The following is a 25826-nucleotide window of genomic DNA, read 5'->3' on the forward strand; positions in this document are numbered from 1 at the left end:
GCAGTTCTCAGACCCGGACACCCTCATACCCGTCATACCCGAGGGGACGAAGGCATTAGGCGTCCCAAGAGAGCTTCCAGCTCTCCTTCACTCCTCTGCTTACCCTGCCTAAGGATCCTCCTCCCTCTGGCACATACGTGACGACCACAACTCTTTGAGCCAGTTTCAAAAATGAAAGGACGGCTGATCCAAAGAGTCGGGACCTGCTGAATTAGGGTTTCCTCTGCAGCACAGGCTGCAGGACAGCCAGACGGGGACAGGGCTGCAAGGAGACCCAGCAGGAACCCAGCCCAGACAAGGGCACAGGACCAGCCTGCCTGGAGCGTGACCCAGAGGCTTTGCCACAGCGCGAGCTGTCATCCACAGCCCTGCGCCACGCAGGTATTTGATGTGAACCTGTCTTAGCCTCCTCACCCACCCAAGTCCTTCGTGCCTCTTCCTTCCACCCCCTTCACTGTTCTGACCACTTTTAGCTAAATCCACCTCCCAAAAAGTTTTTGGCATGACTGTGCAGCTCCTCCCCTACCAGCACTCCCTTTCTCCCTCCTGACTGAGGAGCCGATCCGCACCCTGACAGCAACTGCCGGCACGAGCTCAGGCTAGCGCAGAGTCTTTGCACGGCGCCAGCACCGCCCCGGCAATGCCAGCAATGGGGAGTGGAGAAGCCCCTCACCCCTTGCAGGCAGGGGCAGCTCTCACCCCACAGAGGGGCAGGGAAGCAGAGGGACCCCAGACCGAGGGCGGCCGGAGGATGCGCCGGGACGCCATGCGGCCGGTGAGCCCGCGCCGGGGCGCCTCCGGGCTGCCCAGAGCCGCAGCACACGGGGAGCCCCGCCAGACGCGGGAGCCCTGAGCCGCGGCAGCGGAGCTGCGAGCTGCCGTGCCAGGCACGCTCGCTGCTGAGAGAGACAGGCGCTGCACTCCTTCCCCACCAAAAACCCCGAGGCCTCCTGCGTGTACGCTAACCACAACCCTTTGAGAGGCTCGTGTATTTACAAACTGAGGCATGTTGAAATCAAAGGGGATACCATATGACATAATTCACATTAAAATGTCAACAGGCTGACAATTTATAGAGTCAATCCACCAAAGGTGGGGAGAACTAAGACGTGGTAATTGTTTAATTCCCGCTTAAACCAACAGCAGCTTTACCTTCAAGCGCGGTACAGTGTGCAGGGCCTTTCAGGCATGCTGTCAGCCAAGCGATGCCAGCCGCTGGCGCCCGGCCAGGAATTAGATAACAGCGTTAACTATTTATAGGCACTTCCCACCAGCGGCGAGCGGGGCGCGGGGCTGGGCAAGGTGGGATGCTGCTGGAAGAAATGCAGCTCCAGCCCACCCCACAGCAAATATTTGCTGTCAGCACAAGGACAACCTGTTTTTCAGGAAGGCAGAGTCCCTCTCGGTAGGGCACCCGCGGCACGGGTCCCGCCGCCGCACCTCACCGAGGCACAGCACGCCTTCTCCTCGCGAGGAGACGCCACCGGGCTGAGCGCTCTGCGGGCACCGGCAACCGATCCTGCTCGCCCAGCGCCTGCCACCGCGCAGCCCTGACCCTGGCTGGGACCTGCAAACACCACGGCAGCGGAACAACGGAGGTATGAAGTGCCCCAGCCGTAAGTTACGTTAGGGCGCACATGAACTTTTTACCCTCGGTAGGTCGCAGCAGCTTTGCCCGTATCAAATATATGGTGCTGCTTTGTGAGGCACAACATCTGGGCCACCTCAGCTTGCTGACATCTCTTGCTCACGGACAGGCTGCTGGCGGTATGTCTTGTAGCCTGCAATAATGCAGAAGGAAGGCATGAGAGAAACGTGCACCACTGGGAAAAATTTTACCTGGATAAACCACAGCCAATAAATTTTCTATAAATGCCAGCTAATGCCGTCCCTTTGAGAGCAATGGGAAGGGACCGCGCGGGCTCCAGAGTCCTCTGCACAGACTTGCTGTCTGTACATAAACAGTAACACCTCATTCTCTCTTCTACCTCATTAACTGAAACGCATTAAAACAAGTGTGCATTGGGAGCAGAAAATGAGACTGTTAAACCAAGCTGATATAATCCTCATCAGCTGTGGGAAATGAGAACACATCCATTACGCTGAATCAAGTGCGCCAACTGTAATTTACCGATAATGTTAAGACCCCAAGAAAGATGCTGCTCCCCCTCGACTGTATCTCTCCTGCTTCTGTCATACCAGGCAGTTCAACCTGCTGTCTTCAAGACTGCCTCGTGTAAAATATCCAGAGCACGCGGGTTACCTTCCCCGTTCTAGCAGCGACACAGTGCTGTGGGCCTCGGTCCAGCTCTGCAGACACTGTTGTCCAAGTCTCGGGCCCCCAGAAGGCACCTGCTCAGTAAGGAGTCCTCTGACTCCACTAGTACAGCAGGGGAATAAAAGGCCAAGCCTGCAGAGCGCACACCCAGAGACGGGACATTCCAGAACCAATCTCAAACTGGGACATTGGGGCGCAGTGGGACAGTGTGTGGCGGTGGCAGGGTGTACCCCGTGTGGGGGGCACGTTGCTGAGGCGCTGCACCTTGCCTTAACGTCACCAGTCTGCAGAACAGCACAAAGGGGAGGAAAAACCACAGCAACTACATGTAAAACTACCAGCACTAACAACACTGCATCGTTACAGGTGTCCCCTACCCTCCCAGTTTGGCGATCAAATCCAGCAGGAGACCGAACCCAGGGAGGCAGCAGAGGTGACAAGAACTGTCGCGCACGAGGGTAAGGAACCGCTCCCTTCTCCTGGAGGACCACCAGGACGCGTCCCCACCCTTCAGAGCAAAGGCTTGCTCAAGATGTTGGAGAAAGGCTCGTTTTTTCTTACCCCAGGGAGCCAGAGTAAGGGAACCCTCCCGATGGCACTGGAGGTGCTGGCTGCGGGAACCGGACAGACCACATTCACATCTGAGAGAGGAGTGGCTTCAGGCCCTCCACCAGCCTTGGGTTTGAACTGCTGACCTTACCGGAGCGGCTCAGATTTCCAAATTCTCTTTTCCTCGTGCCAAGCGGCGCTTCTGGGGGTCTCCTCTCCCCAAGCCTCCGCCTCGCCTCTGTACTTAGAGCAAGAATGTAAACAACCACTTCAATACTCACATCTGCTATTCCAGAGTTTTTAAACCAAACCTAACTGTTAAATGGCGTTTCTCTGAGCGCGATCTGTTTGGAGCGCAGTCCAGACTTGGCTCCCGGGGATTTGTTCCTCCATACGAACCTCGGGGAGCGAATAGGACACGCCAGGGTCTACGCCAGCAGCTTCCAACAGCCTGTGCAGGCATTTTGAACAGGGTCCATGAAGTCTGTTTAACCAGCATGATGTGTGCAACAGAATCACAAAGAAACAGGCATTTAAAGTGACATCTGTTGGATTAATTAGCTGTGTAATTAGCCTCCCCTCTGTGGAGATAGGCTTTGTTACTGCTGCCTGAAACTTCCCCAGGTGATTTTCTTTGTAACCATCATTCTCCAGGCATGAGAGAGAGAGGAGTGGGTGGGACAGGATTGTAATGCCTGTTCAGAAAGAGAGGCAGGAATAAAGTCTCGAGGCCATTAGGCAGCTGAAGGGAAACAAATGGCCGCAGGTCAGAGGACCCTAACCGCCACATAAACGTGGTGAAACCCGAACGGGTCACGTGCATCAATCCCTGCAAATTCCGCAACCGCAGCAGCCCCGCACGAGGGGTGAAAGGAAGGGATAAAATCCAAATTTTTACGTTCTCCCCGATTAGGTCAGAGTACCCCGGCCTCTGCCTCCTGCATCAGGTCCCCACTCTCCCCACCTCGCAAGCCCCTGAGCTGACAAGGGGGGAGTCAAAGCAGGCTCAAACAACAGCGCGACTGCATTTTTACCTGAGCCACCGCAGCCTGTTCTGCTGGGCAGAAAAAAAATCTGAACTAACGCTTAGGACAAAGAGGAAACCAGGATCCTGGGATTAACTACACTCCACTGATGATTCAATGGCCAAATAAATGTACCTCGTTAGAAAACCACCTCCCTGCTTTAAATGCAGAACAAGAGAGGGAAGGAAGGAATTGGGGCATTCATTTCTGGTGTCAGGAAAAATGCAATAGAACAATGGAGCTGTACAGCAACTCCAGCATAAATCAAACTAGTACCTAAGCAAGTATTTGTACTGCAAGTTGATCCCAGCAGCTTTTCCGTATTGTGCCACGACATCCAGACTTAATTCCTCACAGCTCGTGGCAAGGGGAAGGTTCAAAATATGGTAGCGGGAAGGCGGTTTTGGGGAACAATGGTACAGCACCGTGAAAAATCAACCGGCTGCAATACCTGCTGATTATCTTTACTCTGCACAGACATGCCAAGTCTGCCAGAGCCATGCGAGCTGGAATCTGCTCCTTGCAACACACCCCCAGCACGCTGGCTCACCGCGTCCCGGCAGAGGAGCCTGCGAGCTCCGCAAAGGCGCTAAGGGACAAACTGATAACACTAAGCTTTTGAATTAACACTCACCTACCAGACAGCATTTGAGATGCTGCCACCACCCGCCAGGTGCTGGCACCCCGAGGCACTGCCCGCAGGGAGGAGCGCAGCCCCGCGGGCCCAGCGCTGCCCCGTGCCGGCACGGTGCCGGCGACGGCGCCCAAGCACCCAGCGCACACGGCCACGTGCTCCAGCAGCGGGGCGGGACGGGACGCTCGCGCTCTGCCCCGCAGCGCTGCGGTGTGGGCAGCAGTCTTTGGCAGAGAGGCGAAGTAACCCGGAGACAAGTATCTTCAAACAGCTGCAAAAAGGTTTACCGGAGCTTGTCCAACCATACCCACAGGCACAGCTTTCAGAGAACCTGTTGCACAAGTGTAACTTATTGCCTAATTTGAATTGCAGAACTTGATTGCACACATTACAGTGCAAGGCCAGGATTTTTAGGACTGGCAAGTAGGACCAAAAGAACATTACGGTATTAATTTATGTACTATGCATACATTATTTATTGTAATTTAATGAATTTCCTAGGAGACAGCAAACTTAGAACCTCCCATGCTGCCTCTGCAGTCCCATGCTGCTTCTGCAGTAATTTTGGCGACTTCAACTGTTACAAAATTTTATTCAGAAATAGCTCTGTTATCTCAGGCGAGATGACGACAAAAGCCCCTTGCAGCCTGGTTGCACTGGCACAGCCTAACAGAGGTCAGCAGTTCACGCCACCTCACACAGAACAGGTTGGGGAGAGCACCTATGGCCCCCTTCCCGGCTTGCAAATCAACCCACTGCTAGAGATGGATGTTAATGAATGGCCATCCATTATTTAGTAAGCGCGTTGTCAAAGCGCCCGCAGCTGCACTGCTGCTACCTGGCCAGGGCTGCTACCCACGGCGCTGAAAGCCTGACTCTGCCCCAGCCAGGAGGAGGAGTTAAGAGCATCTCCCAGCTCTTTGAGGCATACTACCCGAAGAGAAACACGACCGCCCAGATGGGAGCTCAGGATCACCAGGCCGGGGAACCACTTGAGCATGGATTTCAGCAGATGCTGCTGGCAAGCAGGGGCTTACAAGCCCCGCACTGCAGCTCCGTGCGCCAGCTTCAGCCCTGTATAAAACTGAACCCGTCTCCTCTACCTGCTCGCTCCAGCACTCTTACACCCAGGCTTGTTCCAGTCCTACCTGTCTGCCTGCAACTACGTGCATCAGGTGCCTGCAGGAATGTCGGGATAAGACCCAAACAAACAGGACCGTTACCTGTCTCGAACAAATCCCATCTGAACTCTCCTGACTGGAGCTCCCCATCGCAGCACTGAATCTGCAGGCAGGAGAGCAAGTGGACACACACACACTTCTGTGCCAGCCTGTGCTCACAGGCGCTGATCGGCTGGAAAAAAATGCAGGTCCTTTAGATCCAGAGCAGCATCTCTGACACACATTCACCCTCCATGTCCTCCTCTGCAGAGCAGCAACCTCCCACATCAGTACAGGAGGGACAGCAGGTCCCCGACAACTTCCACCCCCACAGCAAGGTCTACCAGAGCTTCTGTCAATGGCCCTACATCAGAGCAACGACCACAACCACCTTGTCTTCACCCAGAACATCTGTATAACAGGCATCATCTGAAACGGGAAGAATTCCTGCTTTGAAATTTAAGTATTCATCCAGGCGTTCCAAAATTATTGGGATAAAAAAAATGAACCGTAAACACAGACAAAACTGGCATCACGTGTGGGGAAAGGTCGTTCAAGATTCACACTGATGCCTCATCAAAATGATGACATCTTGTTGTGAGAGAAGAGCTGAAGTCCAGGACAGCTTTGCAAGGCCCTTCTCGCCCCGCAGCGCTCAGCCTCTCCCCGCCAGCCCACACGCCTTGGTGAAGCAGAGAGGCACCGAGCCCCAACAGCTATCTGCAGTTGCTCACAAGCGACTGCTACAGAAGCTGTGAAAGATTGTCAACTTATGCAGATTAGGATAAAAGCTTGTCAAGGTGGTTCTCGGTTGTCTACATTTTTTTCCTTCGGTTTTGTTTGTTTGTTTGGGTTTTTTGACCCATTCTCACAAATATTTTGAATTCTAAATCCTGTTTGACAGAGAGCTGTTAGCTATACGTTTTGGCTAACTTCTAGCTCCTGCTGTGGCCATTACTTGCTCCTGTTGCAGTTGCAAGTCTCCTTCATTTGTTATTCAAGTTGCTTTTACAGGGTGGTTTCTTCACTAAGCTGTTGGTTGCTCATGGCTCAGTACTTACTGGAAAACTGTTGAAAGAAAAATCTAAGTGACTGAAGGCCATAAATAAAACATACAGCAAGCAGTGCTGTGTGTTCTTAATAGTTTTGATTCCAACCCTTTCAAAAAGCAGTGTAGAGAAAGCACAAATTTTGGGATCCTATACTAATGTACTTTATTATTAAATACCTAAAGGAAGGTAAAAACCTGCTTTAACGCCAGGGTGATGTGATGGAGCCATCTGTCACTCAGAGAAACCTTCAGTCCCGAGAGGGAGGTTTCTGAAAGGGTTAAACGGATAGTGAGTGCTTTTTGTATTAAAATACTTGGCAATCCCAACAGGACGCGAAAGCAGAACCAGATCGTAGAGGTTCATTCCTCCTGTAATTGGCTGCACTGTGAAAACCAGTTTTGTGCTTGCTGAGAGGTGCTGCGGGGCTGGGCCGGCCGATCCCCCGTGTGGGGAGCTGAGCCAGGAGCTCAGCCCACCAGGCACACGGTCCGGCTCCGACACCCCTCTCGGCTCAGATTCAGGACGTGTGCAGCTGACAAAGTTTCTCCAGCTACAAGTTCAGCAAGGCTCAAAGTTCATTCCAGATTTAAGCATGCTCTAGTCCTCAGAACCGCTGCAGTTCATAAGCTTATCTTTCATTACGAGTTTATCCAAGACTAGAGGACGGCAGATTTGAACTAAAGGTTTCAGAGACCAGCTTTAAAAAAAACTTTGTGGGAAGACTTAAATGGGTGTTCACTTGTGAAGCTGCTGTCGGAATTTTAACTTAAGATCTTGTAAGAAATCAGCTAAAAGTCCCTTATACTCTATAATTTAAACCGGCTTCTGGCGCAATTTGTGTTACTCATGAGTGTAACCCAGAGCTCTGATGCTGAATCTGTAGTTGAAAAGATAAACTTGCAGAAATAAACCCAAAACACACAGAAGGCAGACACCGAGTAAATCAAAGGTTAATAACATCTCTAAATCCTCTGTAACAAGCGCGACAGACTCTTTGTGGGCAACCTCACCCTAAGAACCTTAAAAGGCAGAGATCGAAGGAAGTTTTTGATAAAAATCAAAACCCAAACGTGTTTCCTTTTGCCTATGTTAAAGCATTTGGGTGTTTCAAAGCTGAATCACAGCAGCTACTCGCAGCTCCGGCAGCGCTGCGCCGGCCTCTCGGGTCCGGAGGCGAGGCTGAAGCGGGCCGGCTCCGGGGCCGGTGGCAGAGCCGCCGCTTGCTGGAACGGCCAGGGGGAGTTGTCTGCAGCCCCTGCGTGACGGAGGACAGGCCTCGACCAGCAGCTGCAGAAGGATGGACCACGCGGAGTGGCTTCCAAACTTCTGGTAGGTTGATTAAAATGCATTGAGGAGAGAAACACAAAAACCTTTTCCACTTCAGTCTCTCGTATCTTGGAGCCGAAAGCCAAGAACTCCTTTTATTTACTTCTCATTGATGCCACTAATTTTCTCATTTTTTCTTTTTAAAGCTTGAAAACCCAAGGTACTTCTTTAAAACTCTTTACCTGACAAGACAGAGCTTTCCTACACTGAAGTCCTACAGGAAACCTCTGCTGTCAGCCAAATGGTGGGATGAGATGAGGCTCAGCTCTGCCTCACTGCAGAATTTCAGCATGCTTAAAGCACACTAATCCAACAGGGAATAGCACCAGATTTTAATAAAATAGCAATTTCCACTAGCAGTGAAATTTGTGAAAGGAAACAGGGCGGTTCTAAAACCACCCTATTCTAGTATATAATCAAAGCTTCTACCTACCAGCTATTTGAGAGTTTACAGAGCTGGAGGTTGTGCCTCAATGACCACCGGTGTGCCAGCTCCTCGCCTGTCTGTCCTGCTCCTTTCTCAGTCCATCTGTGTGTCTGCTCTCTACAACACCTCGTGGCAATTAAGACTCACAGGTAAATAATATGCTGTACAAAAAAGTGTTTGTTTTTTTTCCTTCCATTTTAAACTTGTTGCTAATTGTACCAGATGCTCCCTATTTTTCGTGCTAGAAGGAAAAGGTGAGCAACTGGTGCCCATTTACCTCCTCTGCTCCGTTCTGGATTCATATGTCAAGGTAACTCCGAAGTCCATTCATTGTTTTCACACAAGTCACTCCAGCCACCTATCATCCCTGATGCTTTCAGTGGGCTTCTAGTTTTTTTAATCTTTCCTAAAATGAGCTAAATTGAACAGAATATTAAACAATCGGGCCAATCAAGGATTTACACAGTTCCCGTGTTTTCTGCTTGCCAGTGATCATTGAGTTTTCAAAGAGATTGGGAATTATTCCACATCTTGCTTGCAGGAAGAACAATTTTAACCCTCTTTCCCCCCCCCCCCCCCCATTTTCCCCCCCCATCCTTTCATGATGGGGGGAGCAGGGAGAGCAACCCAGCATCCACTAACACTCTGTGACAGCAGATGTCATCTACCATTTCCTGTGAAAGCACTTAAGTGTTGTAAAGTTCTTCTGCAACTGTCATCCAGCTTTACATCTAAGCAGGCCACATATTTTTACCTTATAGCATATTTTTAAGCTTGCTTTTTGCCCCATTTTTGGATCACTTACAAACACAGAAATCGCCCCCACGTATCTTTCTCATCTTTTTTCTCCATTGTGGAAAGTTAGTTTTCATTTTACTTTTTATTTCTCATCCTTCCCCTCACCACCAATTCACACACCTCTTCCCCCAGTGACAATAACCACACCTTTGCTTGAGAGCTGTTCATGAAGTATCTTGGCAAAGACTTGGGAAACCCACCGCCCGTGTGAACCAGCCCAGCCCTGCCTGTAGCCTGGCTGACTCTTTCGGGAAACTACCAGTGCTGGGAGAACCTTCTTTTCCCAAAGTCTGTTTTTTCCCCTTTCTAATCCATGTGCCTACTAAGACTCTTATTACAGTTTCTATCAATTTGCTGACTAAATGCTTTGTAGCTTCTGGCATACATTACTGCCAGGAGTCTGCATTTCACGTGCAGGTTCCTGCAGACCCCCGCAGCCCTGGTAACCCCAGTGACTCCCCACTTCACTGGTACCACCGTCTGAGACCACCTCTTGGAATAACCCATGTGAAGAGGCATCCTTCAGTTCTCTGAAACACAGGTGAGAAGAATTCACTCCTTCCCCTCCCTGTACTGTGGTCCTTCTTCTCTTTTCCTTTTCCTGCCTCCTCTGAAATACTTTCCTATTTAATCACATTGGACTTTCTGTGGACTTTGGCAGGGTTTCCCCCCGCTCCACTTTCAACTTTTTCTCATTGGTAGTATACAGTTAATACAAGCACTTAATGTGGTTTTAAGTAAATCCTCTGTGACCTGCACACATCACACCTCTTGATTTCGCTAACAGTAGCTCACCCATTTGCATGTCGTTTTAACTTCAGAGCTAGATAGTATTGTGGTAAATTCTCTTTTTGTCTGTTTCTATTATGGAAGGATATTGAATTTGAATGCATTATCATTTTCATTCAGTAACTACATCTCATACAATACTCCATGCATCATCTGGGATTAAAACCTTCTTGGGATTTTCCAACAAACTTCTTCAAGTTGACAGAACCTCTAGAAGTTTAGTCACTGCATCACACGATGCCATGACTGTTTACCCCACTTGCAGAGTGGCAGCTAAAAGAAGCATCTCCTATTGCACTTTCTACACTGCCGGCTGTCAGACTTCCCCTCGCACATCACAGCCCCCATCCTGGTCCGGCAGCTGGTGATACAGCCTTGTACACTCTTAACTGTGGGATGTAAATCACTGCTGGTGATTCTGTGGTATTTTACTGGAGTCAAGTAAGTTAATGCACACTGTTACTCCTGCATGTTCTCTACTCTTACACTGCAGTGTCCTTGGGGTTATCTTCCTTCCCACCAGCTTTCTCAACTGCCTATTTGACCAGCATCTTCATTTAAGACCAACACCCCCAGCATAGCTCTGTGATTTAAAACTGCAGAGAACATGTGCTTTTGGTTTTGGTCCGTATCATGTATTGTACTTAAATGGAACTGTAAAGCTCAGCTCCCAGACCCCAGCACAGCTCAGCATCCTGCTGCAGTTACTCCAGCTCAGCCCCTCCACTCGAGACCCGCACACTCGTGCTGGGCCTGCGGGAGAGGCAGGACAGGACACGCTGCTCCGCAGCGGAACTGGGAACTCCCGCCACCTTCTGCTGGGTTTGTAGCTGCACCTCCTGTTTTCCTTTTCACAGGTCATCTTCACCTCTTTCCAAGCCAGCACAGATCCACAAAGTTTCATCACCGCTACTATCTTGAGTACTGATATTAAGGGGTCGTTTCCCCGCACACTCTTGCATCTCCTAGTGAACAAAGAACCTCTATGCAGGGCATCATGTAACCCCAACCCTCTCCTTCAGACTCCCTATTCCCTAAAAAAGTTAACTCAGCACTTGGAAAGACTGAAAAGGAAGACACTGAATGAACTCATTGAATGCACTCATTTGGCAGGCTGGCCAGCAATGTGTTTCTTCAGTAGTTCTTTGTTTAACTTCTTCTGAGTTTCAGGTTTTGAACTAGAGATTTTCAGGAAGTTGTAGGAAACGTCCAAACTTGGCTCTTGCTCGAGCAGATTACTTCCTTCTGGAAATTCCACCTGTGCAATAGACGCCGGGAACTCGTTCCCAACCTTTTCCAGATGTGGGGAACACTGCTCTGCTTCAAGTCTGGTCTAGTCCTCCGTGGTCACGAGGCAAGACTTAGCTTCTGTTACAGTAAGCCTGTACTTGTCAAGAGTTTGTACAGTCTCTGCCTCCGCTTACAACCACCCGTGCACCTCAACCTCAGCCGCACTGTATTCATCAGGCTGTCCTAGCTGAGAGGTGAAGGGTCTTCAAACCTGTCATCTACCTCAGGCCAGTACATCCGCCTCAACAACGTAAGCACACACATTTACAATGGTACTTTTGCTTTCCAGGAGGTTTCTCAGAATACAAAACGCACCAACCGCACCAGGGAGATAAGCAGCCATGGTGAGAGGCACAAGTGCCGCATCCCCCCAGCAAGTGCAGCATAAGCGGCAGGATTTCCAGTTTAGTTGCAGGATTTTAGGGGGAAGTAGGGATTCAGGGAGGATGTAAGAATAAAGGGAAGACTACCAGACCCTTCCAGTTTCTTGTCGTAAGCAAGGACCCTGCTGCGGCAGCCCTGCCCCCTCATCACCGACATGCGGAGAGGTCTGATGCAAGCTATTGCAATGTGCAGGACGAAGATGGCAGCAGAAGACCAGACCACCTCCTCTGGCACTGGAAGCATTGCAGGAGAAGGCTAAAAGGTTCACCAGACTACGGGCTAACAGTGTCTCCAGATCACATTTTTTGGCAGCAAGTAGCACTAACAGAAGTGGCTCTTGGGCAATGCAAGCGGCCAATAACATGTGATTTAAGAGAAAAATGGCAAAAAAAGCAGAATAAGGAGGATTGTGTGTGATAAGCCTAGTATGCGCTCTCACCCAGCAGCATCTGGAGAGGATTTTCTCCAGCAGGCAGGGAAGAACTCGATTACATCCAGTTAACTGTGCTCTAAACTGATTATGCATGTGCCAGGCTAATGGATTACATTAGCAAGAGGAAAAATAACATCCAATCAATCTCAATTTACTGCAGACCACACCAAGGCCTGAGAGAAGAGAAACCATTCTGTGAACTACCCCCACTCCCGCTGCATCTTTTCAGCTATCAAAAGAGACATGGCATTACAACCACTCTGAAGACTGGAAGAATTGCACTGAAGCTTGCTTGATCCATAGACAGGTTTTTTCCATGAAGTCAAACACTGGTTCCAGCTATGCTGGAGCGAGATGCTGTGGATCCAGCCATCTGCTGTCCCCTGCTACAGGCTTCATAAAGGCATTCTAGAAAGCTAATATATGGACCATACGACAGACTTCGTTACTCTGAAATGTGTTACGCTCTGCCTGGTGTTTCACTGCTTTCACATCAGAAGCGACGCTGGGCTGTAACAGCTCCGAGAACCGCCCTGGCCTCTTACGTACCTGAAAACCGACAATTCCTCTTTGCCTATCTGAGGAAAGCATTTCAGGAATCTTTGTTACAAGCACCTACGGCTGTCCCCCAGTCTGACTTTGGTAGGGGTTTTTTTCTTTCTTCTTTTTTTTTTTTTTTCTCTCTCCTCAGAGTGAGATACTTCTAGTGGCCTGATTGCTTCTTCCACGGCAGAAACCACTGTGGACGAAGGGTCTAGGTGAAGAATTTTTTAGATTTTGCAATGTATATTTAAGAGAACGCTATTATACGTTAAACCTCATAATAGAGCTTTCAAAGAACTCTTTTGTACCCCAAACTGAATTCCACAGACAGAGGAGATTCAGTTCCTCAGCTGGCTTTCTGAAGCCTCCCTGGGACTTCCCGTGCCCCCAGCTTCCAAGATGATTTTACTCTCTCAGGTCTCCTGCACATCTAAGAGCAGAGGTGTGTGTGGAGACCTGACCATTTTTAGAGCCAGACTCTGCTGCGTTCTGCTGGATCCCAGCTGACGACGGTAGCAGCAATCATTCACAGCAGTCTTGGCCTCAATAGCGAGCTCAGCAGAAACATATTCCTCCTCTAAGCAGGTGCCCATCAACACCATGCAGGTCCAACAACCATAGTTCGAGGTAAACCTATGATGCTCCTGCTTGTCTCTTTCCTCTCTGAATTTGCTGGAACTGCTCATTCCTGGGGAAAACCCAGGAGTTTTGAAATCTAAGGTGTCTGCACAGTGACATGGGTGGGCTGCTGTACAGTTCAATGCCAATTTTAAAATTCCCATTACATAAAGAAAAATATTCAAAGAAATCATTAAGTAGCACAAAATACAGTCTGTGAGTATACATACTTCTACATTAAAAAAAAAAAAACTCGCCACATTTGGGGGAAAGGAGGAAGAAAAGGATGAGGACAGAGAGAATACAGAAAAACCCTGAGAGAAATGAGAAGACAATGAGTGGTACAAGCATGTGTGAATGGAAGGTATGTGGCTGCTTAGATTTATGGCAATTCGTACCTGATTGTTCATACTAAAGCCATTATGGGATGATTAGAGAAAAAGGTGAAGCTTTAAGTCCAGTGAAAATCAATAGAAACGTCTGGAGCAATTCTGCTGCACGAGTGAAAGGACTATTTACTGTATCCGGAGCTCCTCTTGGGTTACAGCCCACAGGGTTCAGGGCAGCGAGGGGAGGGGTTGTGAACGAGAGAAGTCAGTCAGGAAAGAGAAGGTGGTTATGAAGACACAAAATGAGAGGGCGGGGGGGGGGAGAATAAAGAAAACAAGATGGCAGCCACAGGACAAATGCTGCCGTGGATGAAAACCCGCAACGCCTCCAAGTACAGTCTGTGCATATGCACGGCCAAGCACGCACACGCGTGCACAAGTTTCTCTCCCAGCCTTCCCCTTCTCCAGCCTCAAGCAACACTATTGCTTACAGATTCCAGCATTAGCGTACACGGAGCATAAAAGCGCAGGAACAGTGGCCCTCTTCCCCCACCCCTCCCCGCTCCATCCACCCAGCCTTCTCCACACCAGGATGAACACACTTCTCTGACAACAGCAAAAGCCTTCAACTGCTCCTGAAGGATCTCGTATGGGTTAACAAACTGCCCTATGGGAAAGAGCCAACAAAACCGTGGCAAATACCTTCTCGCACAATGTTTTCAACAGTGACTGGTCAATTTTTGTGCAAAAGTATCATTTAACACATACGCAGTGCTGTAAGACATGCAAGCCCCCATTGAAACATCTTGACATGAACACGGATTGGTCTAAGGCTTTAACAACCACATGTGCTATTAGAATGGAGGTTGGAGAGCTGTACCACGCAAGTGAGACTGCGGCCTGCTGGAGAGATCTGAGCAGCTCGTCTCCAAAGGATCGCAATCCACTGCAGTTCAAAATGGGTTTTCCTTTGTTCCAGCATTTGGGCAATGAAGGAAGATGAAGCAAAGCCAACCCTTACCTTATAGAGCTTCAGGCTGGCCTCATGCCTCGAGTTCACTGTGTGAAGACGCAGCTTCTCTAGACTGTTGGTGTAGTAGTCACAAGCATTGCATTTCAGATGTACTGGATTCCCAATGGCCACGCACTTCAGCCTCCACTCGTTGGCCTTGCCACCCTCCTTGATATGTGCTACCAGCTGGTATTTCTGCACATGCTTGTCCGTCTTACAGTGGAGTTGGAAGTTTGCCTTGAGCTGTGTGTTGTAGCGGCACAACTTGCACTGATACGAGTCCCCCATCACTGCCTTCCACTCGTCTTCAGGGAGGCTACGCTCCACGTTCATGTGGAGGCCCAGCATGTCCAAATTATCTGTAGTGAACTTGTTGCACACAGCACATTGGAAGAGCTTCAGTGATGGGTCATTTGTTTGCGTGAAACTCTCACCCAAGTTCATTAGCTCCTCAGACACCAGCTGTCCACCACCTAACCGCATGTCCAGGGGGATCTCTCCACCCACTGCATGAAGGAAAAAGGGGAGAAAGCGGTCAGAAAAGCTGAATTCTTTTCTTGCTGGAAGAGAAGCACAGAGCAGAGCACATGCTGCTCTCAGAGCAACACTCGCACCCACCCAACACGTATCGAAAGCCAAGCACCGCTGTCCCTTCACTTATTCCTCTGTGCTGCTGGTCAGTACCATGTCTGAAGGAAAAAAAAGCAATCGTAGCTGGCGTGTAAGGCTGGGAAAGGACTGCAATAGCCCTTGTCAGCCACCCTCTGAAGGAGACGTACCCAACCCTCTGCCCAAGAAAGGGGGCAAGAAAAACCCTACTAAGTTTCAGAGGACAAAGAATTCCTTAGTACCACACTGAAAGTCTCCGTGGCCATTTCAAGAACAGTGTTAACACTTTATCCTGGGTTTTCTTTTGCCTACCCGGAGAAGCAAGAAATGTTACCTCATGCAGTACCTGAGCACAGCCCCTGCCACATAAAGAAAGGTCGACAGTCACGAGTCCAGGCGACAGGAGTATTACAGTTAGGTCACCACACAGCCGTCAGAAGCGGGCAATGGTGCAGAATGTGGCAAGTACAAAAAACAAACCGAAAAGTGCCACTCCTGCACTATTAGATCTCTTGTCCAAGAGCTTAAAATGGTGGACAGTTTTCTAAAAAGAGCATTGACAGATGCTTTGTACGCCAAAGGGAAAGACAACCATTATTAATAACGAGAGTGCAAGAGCATGTCAAGGAAAGCCAGCAGGACGCTTACTGTCTTTGTGTCTCATCTACTCAAGCCAAGAGCTGAACTCTATTCACTTACAGTAAACGGATGCAGAAGCTCTTATTTCCACCAGAGCACACTGAGGATGTGGACAGAGAGACTTTCTTTTTCTAAGAGTAACTTTTTATGGCAAAGCACTGAGACCAATCACCAACCTCTTCTTAGGACCTTTGCTCCACCTTGCTCTCCTTTTCCATTTTAAGACATTTATGCTCCTCCTGCAGCTTTTTGGTATTTTACCTTGATCTTACGTCATACCTCAGCTTAACAATCTTATTAAAGGAACCTTCAGGTCAACAGTTACTGAGTCAATCAAGAAGAGAGATTTTATTTCAACAATGATTTTTTCTTGATCCACTCTATCCTTCCCTGCCAAGGCAGACTTATACTCTGTACACCTACTTCTGCGTATCTGCTCACTAAGTATCTGAAGAGCAGGGAACCCACCACTTGCCTTCTATGGTCTGTATCTCCTAATCGTAGTGATTTTTCTAAGCATCCGTTTTAGGATATATCCTGAAACCTTCTCTTTAGCTCAGTATCTCCTGAACACATCATGCAGTAAAAACCCAAAAGTAGACTTTTCTGAATTATTAGTATTCTACTCAAATCCAGTTTTGGACTTCAGTGTAAAAATGGGGAAAAAAAATCTGCTTTACTTCTAACAAAGTTCATAGCGTGCGTATATGGCTCTAACAAGCTGAGCTTGTGTCAAGTGCTTATTGACAAGGGAAGGGCCTCCCTCTGTAATCTTCAGCTGGAGATTTGCAACCATCGAGCGTACAATTCACAAATCAGTCTCCAGACGAGCTCATATACATTCAAGGCCTTGTCATGCACTTTAGGATACTCCTAACTTCTGTCAAGCCACCGGCCCTGTGCTTTCAGTAAGGAGGTTCTATGAGCATCAAAAGGGCGCCTTCCAGAAACCCACCACAGACGACACTGTAACGTTACACACAACAAGCTGTATTACAAATGACTCTCAATTACATCTGTTGGCAACTTGGAGTTACTGAAAATACACTAAAAAAAAATTATGTCCTTGACCTCCCATAGATGCAAGCTGGGACACCACAGGAAAAGAAAGGAAAAGATAATTAATTTATAGTCACTTGAGTTGCTTAATTTTCTTTTTTTTTTTTTTTTTTTTTTTAGTATCTTGTGTTGTTGTTCTCTCATATGACTTTCACGTCCTTCCGGACTAATAATAAACTGTACTATGAATAGCTGAAGGAAAGGAGAACATGCATGAGACCAATGAACCAGTAATGGAGCGTATCTGTGGTAACAGCATCGATGGATGGACAAGGTTAGGGAGGGCAGGGTGCAGCACAGAGAAATTTGTTCAGAGGAAAGCAGATAAAGTGGCAGATTTCTTTCCATACGCTTTCTCAAGGCACTGTGAAAAACTCTCAGCAGCAGCAAAACAACACAGAGGCAGCAGAGATCTGTCAGTGCCTGCCACACCTGCAGTGTGGTGGGGGCTCCGTTCTGCGCCAGCTCTCACCCTAGAGCGCCGCGAGGTTCGAACATGCCGGGAAGCACATGCACGCTGCCAGCGGCTGCCACCGGCACTGGGTGACATAAGCAGCACGGGGCAGGGATCCAGCAGGACCCGGCCGTCTGTCCCCACTCTAAGTCTAATTCTTGGTCTGAACTGTGCGAGGATAGGGTGTGCCCCCCCCCATGCCAACACGAACACAATGAGTGCTTGTTGTCAGGAAAAATGCATTTGGTAGTTCGTTTTCAAGTGTTTTTGTCATCTGATGAGAGAAATCATCTCTGTAGCCATCCCCCTCCAGTCTAATAATTCTCATCTGGTCAAGCCTCGAGTCTTGTACCTCATATTGCATCAGAGGAACGGTTTCAGCTCAGTTTCTTGTGCAGAGGAACACCACCCCTTCCACCGAATTAATCACAACTCTCAAAACCTGCTTACCTTTTCTTCTCAGGGCAACACAGCACACAACAAAGCAACTCAACATCTGCCTTTGAGAGCACCAGCAGCCGATCGGAGTCTCTCACAAAGCCACCTACCAAACTACTCACACCCCTCCCCAAACCAAGGAAAAATCGTTAGGAAACGCTGTAGTAAGGATGCTTTCCACAATGAGAGGAACATTTAATGCGTGTCAGCATTAATTCCTGTCTACTGTTTTATTAGCTCCCTACTAAAACTCTTCAAAAATGTACCAGAAAAGTAACGTATTTTCCCAGGATGAGAAAAACTGGTCTGGGGGAATGCAGAAGAGAGGTCCTCATTGTGCAGACTCCATCCTTGACCACCACACAAAGACAACTCACCGCACTGCGGCTGCACTACACAGCAGAGACAGACGGAAGGGATCTGGCACGCAGCACCTGGTCCGCGCGCGAGGGTTTTGCAGTAACGCAAACACAGTCCCTCCCTTACACACGGACACGGTGGAAAACCCTTCAGCCTCACCTAAAGATGGAGCCATCGTTGCCATGGGATTGGTGGGATCAAGCTGGAATCCACCCATCATGAACTGTGCATCTGAGGAAGTGCTGTCCATCTTCAAGTTGGGAAGGTTCATGTTCTGCGCCAGGTAGTACTGGTAGAGCTCGGCCTCGGCGGGGGACGGCAGGCTGCCGAGGCCCAGGTGCCGGTTGTGTTGGATTTGGGACATATTTTGCTGAAGCAGCATCATATTGTGCATGTGCTTCTCACTGGTCATGTGAATACGAAGGTTTCTAGCTACGTTGGTCTCATAGTCGCACACCTCGCACCTCCACGTAGGTTTGGTTTTTGGTTTGGTGGGAGAGGGGGCCCCACAGGTGCTACCAATGTTGGCTGCCGCAGCCGCCGCGGCCGCTGCAGCCGCCGCCGCCGCCCCAGCGGTGTGGCTGAAGACTTGCTCTCCCCCTCCGTTCTGCAGGTTTTGCATGTTGTTGAGATGCTTGTCAGACTGCATATGAATACTGAGGTTGCCTTTGGTAGTAGTGGAGTAGTTACAGACCTCGCAGCGGAAGGGTTTGTAACCACAGGTGTAGCTCTCACCCCGCGCCAGCCGCGGGTGTGGCTGTCCACTTTTGCAGTAGACACAGGAGCCACCCGGCTCGGGATGTTTCTCCTTCATGTGCGCCTCAAGCGTCTGCTGGTACTTGTAGTGCCAATTGCACTTGGGACACTTGAGTGTCTTACATGAGTTGCGAGAATGCATCATAGTCATGTGGCCACCCAGCGACCGCGAGGAGCCCAGGACCGTGTCGCACTTTGGGCACTCCACGCCGCTCCCCGAGGGGCACTCCCCACCCCCAAGTTCACAGAGGGGGCCAGCATGCTGGTGATGGGAGATGTAGCTCCCGTCCTCGCCCTCCGCGCTCTCATTTGGTTCTGGTGCTGTGGCATTGTCTTTATTGGCACTTTCATCGATAAAGTCCAGCCTCCTGCTGCCCTCTGCCACGCTGGCTCCGCCGCCCTCATTGTTAAAGCTTAAGTGATTCCTCCTGTTTGCACCATCAAAGACAAAGGAAGAAGCAGAATTAGAACTAGTAGAAGCTGTGCCCCGCGACAGGGTCTGGAGCACGTTAGGCATTAAGGGAGAGTTAGAAATGCTTTGGTTTGAGAGAGCAAGGTCCTTTTTGCTGCTGCCGCCGCCTGCCACAGCCCCAGCGTCCTCCTGGGGCCGGTCCTCCAGTTCGTCCTCCAACTCACTCGGAAACAGTCCTTTGCAACCCTCATCATCCTCGTCTTCTTCCTCTTCCTCCTCCTCCTCTTCCTCCTCCTCCTCCTCCACCTCCTCCTCCTCCTCCTCCTCCTCCACCTCCTCAACCGGCTCTGCCTTTTCCGAGAGGCTGTCCTCGTCGCCCCCCTCTTGCTTCTCCCCCTCTGCCACCCCAGGGTCCTTCCCCTCTGAGGATTTGGTGGGACTGGAAGCCAGCGGGCCCAGGGGGACTGAGGTAATGGGAGTCTTCAGAGCCGAGCTGGTCAGCCCGCCCAGGTTGAGGAGCGCGCCGGGGGCCAGGACGCCTGCCGCCGGCGGCTCCGCTCCGCCGGCCGCCCCGGTCTGGAGGGCCTGCTCGCCTTCCATGCGAATGCCACTGAATTTACCATAAAAACTGTGTCCAGGGCCTATGAGGTTAGCTGCGGAAACGAGAGGGTGCTGAAAGGTTTTGTTTTTTGGTTCCAGAAAGCTGACAAGGGGTTCCTTGTCTTTGCCTATCCCTTGGATGATAGCGGAGATGTTCTTATTGCTAAGAATTTTCCGCTCCTCCTCACTCAGAGTCATTCGGTGGTCGTGCACCGCGTGGGTCACGAACGAGCGGACATACCCAAAGGAGAGCTTGCACAAGAAACACATCAGGATGGGCTTCCTCTTCCCGTAGAGCACAAAGCCATCGAATTTGGACAGGTCTACATTGTTGGGAACATCTTTGGATACACAGGAGCTTTTGGCAGAACCGTCGCTGTTCAGGTAATCCTTGTTGCTTTTGTGTCGCACATCGAAGACGCGGAAGCTGTGCAGGACGGGGCTGATGCCCGCCAGGGCTGAGGTATTCGGGAAGGCCTGGTCTGAGCCCTCAAACCACTTCCCGAAGGATGAGGCTATGTGGAAGGTGTTGATGATCTGTGGGTAGACGGGAGCTGCGGCCGAGGGCTCTCCCTGCTTGGGCAGAGAGTTCGGGAGCAGCGAGGGGAGAGCCCCGCTGCCGCAGGCGCCCCCGCTCTGCACCAGCTGGCTGAGGCTCTCCACGATGTAGGCCGAGCCATCCGGCTGGTAGACGATCTCGCCGGCCAGATTCTCCACGTCGCTCTCCTCCTCCCCGTCCTCGCTGCTCTCACTCCCGCTCTCCCCCCTCAGTGGCGGGGGCGGGCGGGCGCCGGCGCAGCGGTGCTCCATGTAGCTCTGCAGGCCGGCGAAGGAGGCGGCGCACTGGCCGCAGCTCACCTCCTTGCCGGCGGGCTCGGCGCCGGGGCCGGCTGCGGCGCTGCTCTCGGGGACGCGCTCGGGGAAAGGGACCCTCAGGCTGTCCAGGGGGCCGCGGCTCTCCGCCGCGGGCTGCTCCATGCTGCCAGCCGTGTCAGGGAGGTGGGCGCTGTTGAGATCAGTCCATTGCTGGTGCTGAGGGATGCCGCACCCATTGTCCTTCCCGGGGATGACGGGCGAGTCACAGCCTTCCATGGCAGGGCCGGCACGGAGCGCTCATTGCACCCGGTACGGCTCGGACCTGCAGGTGGGGTGAGAAGGAGAAGGTCAGGTGAGTCAGAGAGGAGAGACAGTTCCCGTAAAGACCCCCCACCACAAAGGCCGCCAACCCCGCTCTTCGGGACCAAACGGGAGGCTGTGAGAGCTGGCGCCCCAAGACGGGCTCCAGGAACGGGGGGCCTGGCCTCAGGTAATAGACTGTGGAAACGAGCGACGGAAATACGATGGAAGCCTGAACACAAGAGGCAAATCGAAGGGAACGGGAAGGTGGTGAAAACACCTTTCCTGAAGGCAGGGGCAGAAAGATCATAGGACCTGCACTGCTGCCCGCAAAGCCTTAGATCTTCAGAAAGCAAACAAAAAACCCGAACAAAAATGTAACAGAAAAGGTTTTGACAGAAACAGAGTTAAGACACTACAACAGAACAGTGCTGGAGCTTTAAAACTTTGTAAGAATCATACTGCATGGGTCCCTAAGCCAGATGCTGTTGTTTTCGGGTGATTCCCTCCTGTTACTGGTTCAGGAAGCACAGAACCAGAGCTACCACATGCGCACCTCCGGGGCAGACCATGAGACCCGGAGCAACTCACAGAGATTTCGGAGTAACAGTGTTTGGTATGCGCAGGAGATTTAATTGCTGTGTTCTGGACAGAGTTTAAACAGAGAGACGTCAGGAGGGAAACCAAACAGGAAATTCCAGATCTGACAAGGGTCCATCCTGGGGATCGGAAAGCGGTCAGCCCACCATGCTCCAGGAAGCTCCCGGAGATCCTGCAAGGCTCTGAACACAGATGGCTTCCTATCATCCCCAGAGGCAAACAGCCGACGCAGGTCCTAGGGGCACCCTTCCCACTATCTCTATTCCACCAAATACAACGAGACCTGGAGAACTCCCGCTGACTGCCAGGGAGCCGGCGAGCACGGGCTGCTGGGCACGGCCGACATCCGCGGCTCCCCGCCACCTCTGCCCTGTTTGCTGCGTTCCACCAGCGCCCCTTACGCTGCGATCCGAACAGGTCTGTTCGGCAGGACGCGCCTTTCTAGCGGTTACAGACCTGTGAGATTAGGCACTGCTACCGCTGGGAGCTGAGGCACTGTAATCAGCAGGAGACTGCCGGTTCAGCTGCAAACCTACCAAGAATCCTGCCTGCTTCCTATGGAGAGCTCCTGCGCAAGCCACGTGCGAGGGAACACCAGCAGAAATTAAAGCATGATTACCTCACCTGTAAAAGTGATTTTTAACCTGTGACCCACAGATTTCCTTAGGTATAGAGATACAAAACATCCACAGAAAACAACTGAGGAAAACCTGTACAGGCAGAAGCCAACTTCTCCATGCTTTTACAATCAGTGAACCAAGAGACAAAGACAGACTCATGCTCTAGATCCATTGTCATCAATGGCACACAGGATTTTGTTTTCCACATTATTTTATCTTCTACCAACTAAACACAAGCTCCGCTTTGCTTGTCAGACTACTCCAAAACTGAATACACGCTTGGGGAGAGTTTTTGCCGATACTCAGTATAAGGGTTGGGGGGTCAGGGCAGATTTTAATTTAATGATATGCTATTACTCTTAAACTGACTCAGTGGGATTTACTCTAAATGACATATTTTAAGTTATACAAATTATTTTAAGTCTTTCTTTAAACCTCTCTCATTTACCACAGCTTTCTCAAAGCTGCTCTTAACTGAGCATCCTCCAGGCAGCTGCTGCTTCAGCTGCTGAGATACTCTGAAGAGCGCAGAGTGCCGGAGCGCTGGCAGACCAGACTATCAGTGAGGACACCCCCACACGCATTTGCACACAGCGGACTTGTGTACATACCAGCTGACACCTCGCGGGTTTAAGGTCTCTCCCTTCAAAGACTCCAGTCACATTAGCAGCCTGCTGCTGCCCTTGGTCTCCTTCACAGAGACTATTAGTGTTTTGACAACCTGCACTGCTATCTAAACATTAAATATTATAATTGCAGTTTGAAAGTGTCTCCAGTACCGTCTAGTGCGATTTGAGCCCGTGAGACGTGGAAGACCCTTGTGAGCCCTGCAGAGCAGCGTGCCTGCAGACAACAGCCCTTTCCCTGTGCATCCACCACCCGGCACGTGCTGCACTCGATCGCGCCAGCGCCTGGGGACTCGCTGCTGCACAGGCATGCAACTGGTGCTTCAGCAACTGGGGAAAGAGAAGTATGAAGAGAACTGAAAATTTGCCAGAGAAGACTTGACCGGTTGCAAAGCAGGTGACATGCCACAGCAGCACTGAATGAAGTACCTGAATTCATTCAAGCAAAAGAAGATACAGTAACATTTCTTTGTCTCTTTTTTTCCTGCTTTCATTACCTACCAGTTTACCTTGCCTTACTACACGAAGCCATCCATACTTTTTCTGTTTGCCTTACATGTTCATATTTTCCCTTTATACTGCTTCTTATGTAATCATGTATATGTAACGACACGCACGTACTTACACGCGTGTCCGATGCATGTATGCTTGTATGCCTTCGTTTTTTCCATGCGCCTCACAATCCATAACAACAGAAATTTATAATTTCTGTGATATACACTAACACTAATAACAGTATGTTAGAATAGATACGATGCCTCTAGGTGAGAGGAGGATCTTCCTCCCCTATCCCCCAAATACAGTAGTTCCTTGTGGGGGTTACTCCTGCATGCTCTTTGGGAATACAACCCCTAAACGCTTTTCCTAGTAGTTATTTTACAGCTTCTGAGGCCTTTTCCCCTGCCCTGGCAAGCCTCCTGCTGCAAGGGAAAGAAAAAGCTCTCCCCGCCAGCACCAGCAAACACTCCGACAGTCGGAGGGAGCAGGGGGATGTCTGTCCTCACCCCTGCATCAGCAGTAACGCTCCCCCACACACAAACATTACCCCTGGGATGTGGGAAGCAGCAGTGGAACGGGACAGAAGCAAGCCAAATCTCTCACACTGCTGACCACCAGACTGGGATCCCGGGCATACCCGTTTGAATGTATCTGGGCAGGATTTTGTCCGATTTTACTTCTGGTGAAGCTTGAAAAATAGTATTTACAACTACCTGTGAAGGCAGAAGGTAATATTTCTCAAAGAAAGTGTGTCAAGGATGCCTTCAGAAGGACACGGAGGCGCAACCGTGTAAGGGTCCAAAGTGTTCACTCACAATATTACATTATGGCATTTCCGATCCCCACCCTCCTTGGACCCTATGCCATATGCAGCTGTCTTTGTGGTTGCACTGGGAATAAACAGCAATTTGATCTGCAATAAAAATAACCTGGTGCACTGAGTGGAATAAGAAGAGTACCATAATCCTGCTGCCAAAAGGCTCAGTCTTCTTAATCAGCCAGTTTTGCTTACCTTAGCTAAAATGACACTTCAACACCGCACTGTAACAGCTCTTACTTGCACCAGCTCTCTCCCTCCGAACATTTGTCCTTAGCTATGCATTTTCTTTAAATTGATCCCAGATCCTTCTATGTTGAGGCTGCAAATTCACCTTCCCACAACATGACACACACTCTCCCTCGCAATGCTACCTTTTGCGTCGACAACTGCAATCCAAATTAAACGAAAACAAATTCGTATCGGGCAAAAAAAAAAAAAAAAAAAAAAAAAGAGTAAAATAAGAAGCTCCGTAAGCTTTGTACCTCTGCCAAGAACAGTTTTGGGAATAGCCATGCCGACTTCAAAACGCAATGTGGAACAACACAAATGCATTTAGACAAAATGCATTCAGTGTGCCGGCACAGCCAGCTCCCCAGGAAACATGCCGGGCTGAGATACCAGCATCTCCATCATCAAGAACTCTTGATTGGCAGGAAGATGCCTGACTGACAGTTGGGCCAAAAGGGTTAGCAGGGCTGATGGGGCGGGAGGGTTAACAGCCTGATTGTAAAATCAATGTAATAAATGCTTGGTAAGTTACAGGAACATGCGGGAAGAGGAGGCCGCGATTGATAAAGGACTGCGGCTTTGATGCTGCACTGGGGACTTGTTTATTGACAAGAAAGCCAATCTCTTCTCCTGGCCAGGCCAGGCCAGGCAAACCTGCAAGCGCTTACCAATTAATTGGTGGTCTTTTCTGCCTTGGGTTGCTTTAGCATCTCTCCCCCCCATCACTCCACGTTAACCAGCTCAGGAGGTGCTACTCCGAAGGAATCTTCTCTCCTCTCCCTTTCCTCAACACGAGGGAGCCCTTCCAGGGCAGGTGGAAAAACCCACAGCCAAAACGGCCTGCCAGAGCCCCTGGACACCGGCCAAGCCCCTGTGCAAACCCAAGCTTTTCTTGCCCGTTCAGTTCATCCCCAGAGCTATTCCTGAAGAACGACGCTGAGGGACGAAGAGGCACACAAATATTTGTTTCTATTCGCACAGGTACTGCAGACATCATCCCTTTTCAGTTTAAAGAGCAATTTCCCCGTTAAAGCAAACGTGACTTCAGGCAGGAGTATGGTGTAGTTACTAGTTCGCTGTACGGGCCCCGCATTTTCCCCCATCCGAGACTACCCCTAAGCGACCTGCACAGAAAAAGGGGAGCCTGCAAGGACAGACCTAACACCGCGCGCTCCGCACCTCCCGTCCCCACCCCCCGCCCTCTCTGCCCTGTTTATCAGCCAGTCAATAAGAAAAGGTAGTTCTTACTTAAGGAGGCAGAAGTCAACTCGTCAGGTCGATCAGCACTCTGTCTGTAAACATGGTTTCCCGTAAAATCAATGAACTCCAGTTACAGAGAGAACA

At 50.2% G+C, this 25826-nt stretch overlaps 1 protein-coding gene and 1 long non-coding RNA gene across 12 annotated transcripts in view; one reads left to right on the forward strand and one right to left on the reverse strand.

Moving 5' to 3' along the window:
• Nucleotides 1-25826, reverse strand: part of ZFHX3 (zinc finger homeobox 3) — a 678088-nt gene that overhangs the window by 92487 nt on the left and 559775 nt on the right. For 4 of the 5 annotated variants that reach the window (XM_075101073.1, XM_075101072.1, XM_075101076.1 and 1 more), the window contains 2 exons: nt 18366-21112; nt 14657-15153 (listed from right to left, as the gene is read on the reverse strand). In XM_075101073.1, coding sequence (XP_074957174.1) covers nt 14657-15153; nt 18366-21066 — 3198 coding nt within the window. In that variant the 5' untranslated portion in view covers nt 21067-21112. Of the gene's footprint in view, nt 1-14656; nt 15154-18365; nt 21113-25826 lie in introns of those variants that run through there. The other variant, XM_075101077.1, reaches the window with a different exon arrangement.
• LOC142060813 (uncharacterized) lies at nt 1273-25165 on the forward strand. 7 transcript variants are annotated; one of them, XR_012661945.1, is made up of 5 exons: nt 1278-1598; nt 2645-8027; nt 8171-8600; nt 9667-9790; nt 22764-25161. It is a non-coding gene; the product is annotated as an uncharacterized LOC142060813 (long non-coding RNA). The 7 variants fall into 7 exon arrangements; XR_012661941.1 differs by having other exon boundaries at nt 1273-1598; nt 2645-9790; nt 22764-22945; nt 23070-25164; XR_012661943.1 differs by having other exon boundaries at nt 1274-1598; nt 8171-9790; nt 22764-25164.

This window comes from Phalacrocorax aristotelis, chromosome 8, assembly GCF_949628215.1.
Source record: "Phalacrocorax aristotelis chromosome 8, bGulAri2.1, whole genome shotgun sequence".
NCBI lineage: Eukaryota > Metazoa > Chordata > Aves > Suliformes > Phalacrocoracidae > Phalacrocorax > Phalacrocorax aristotelis.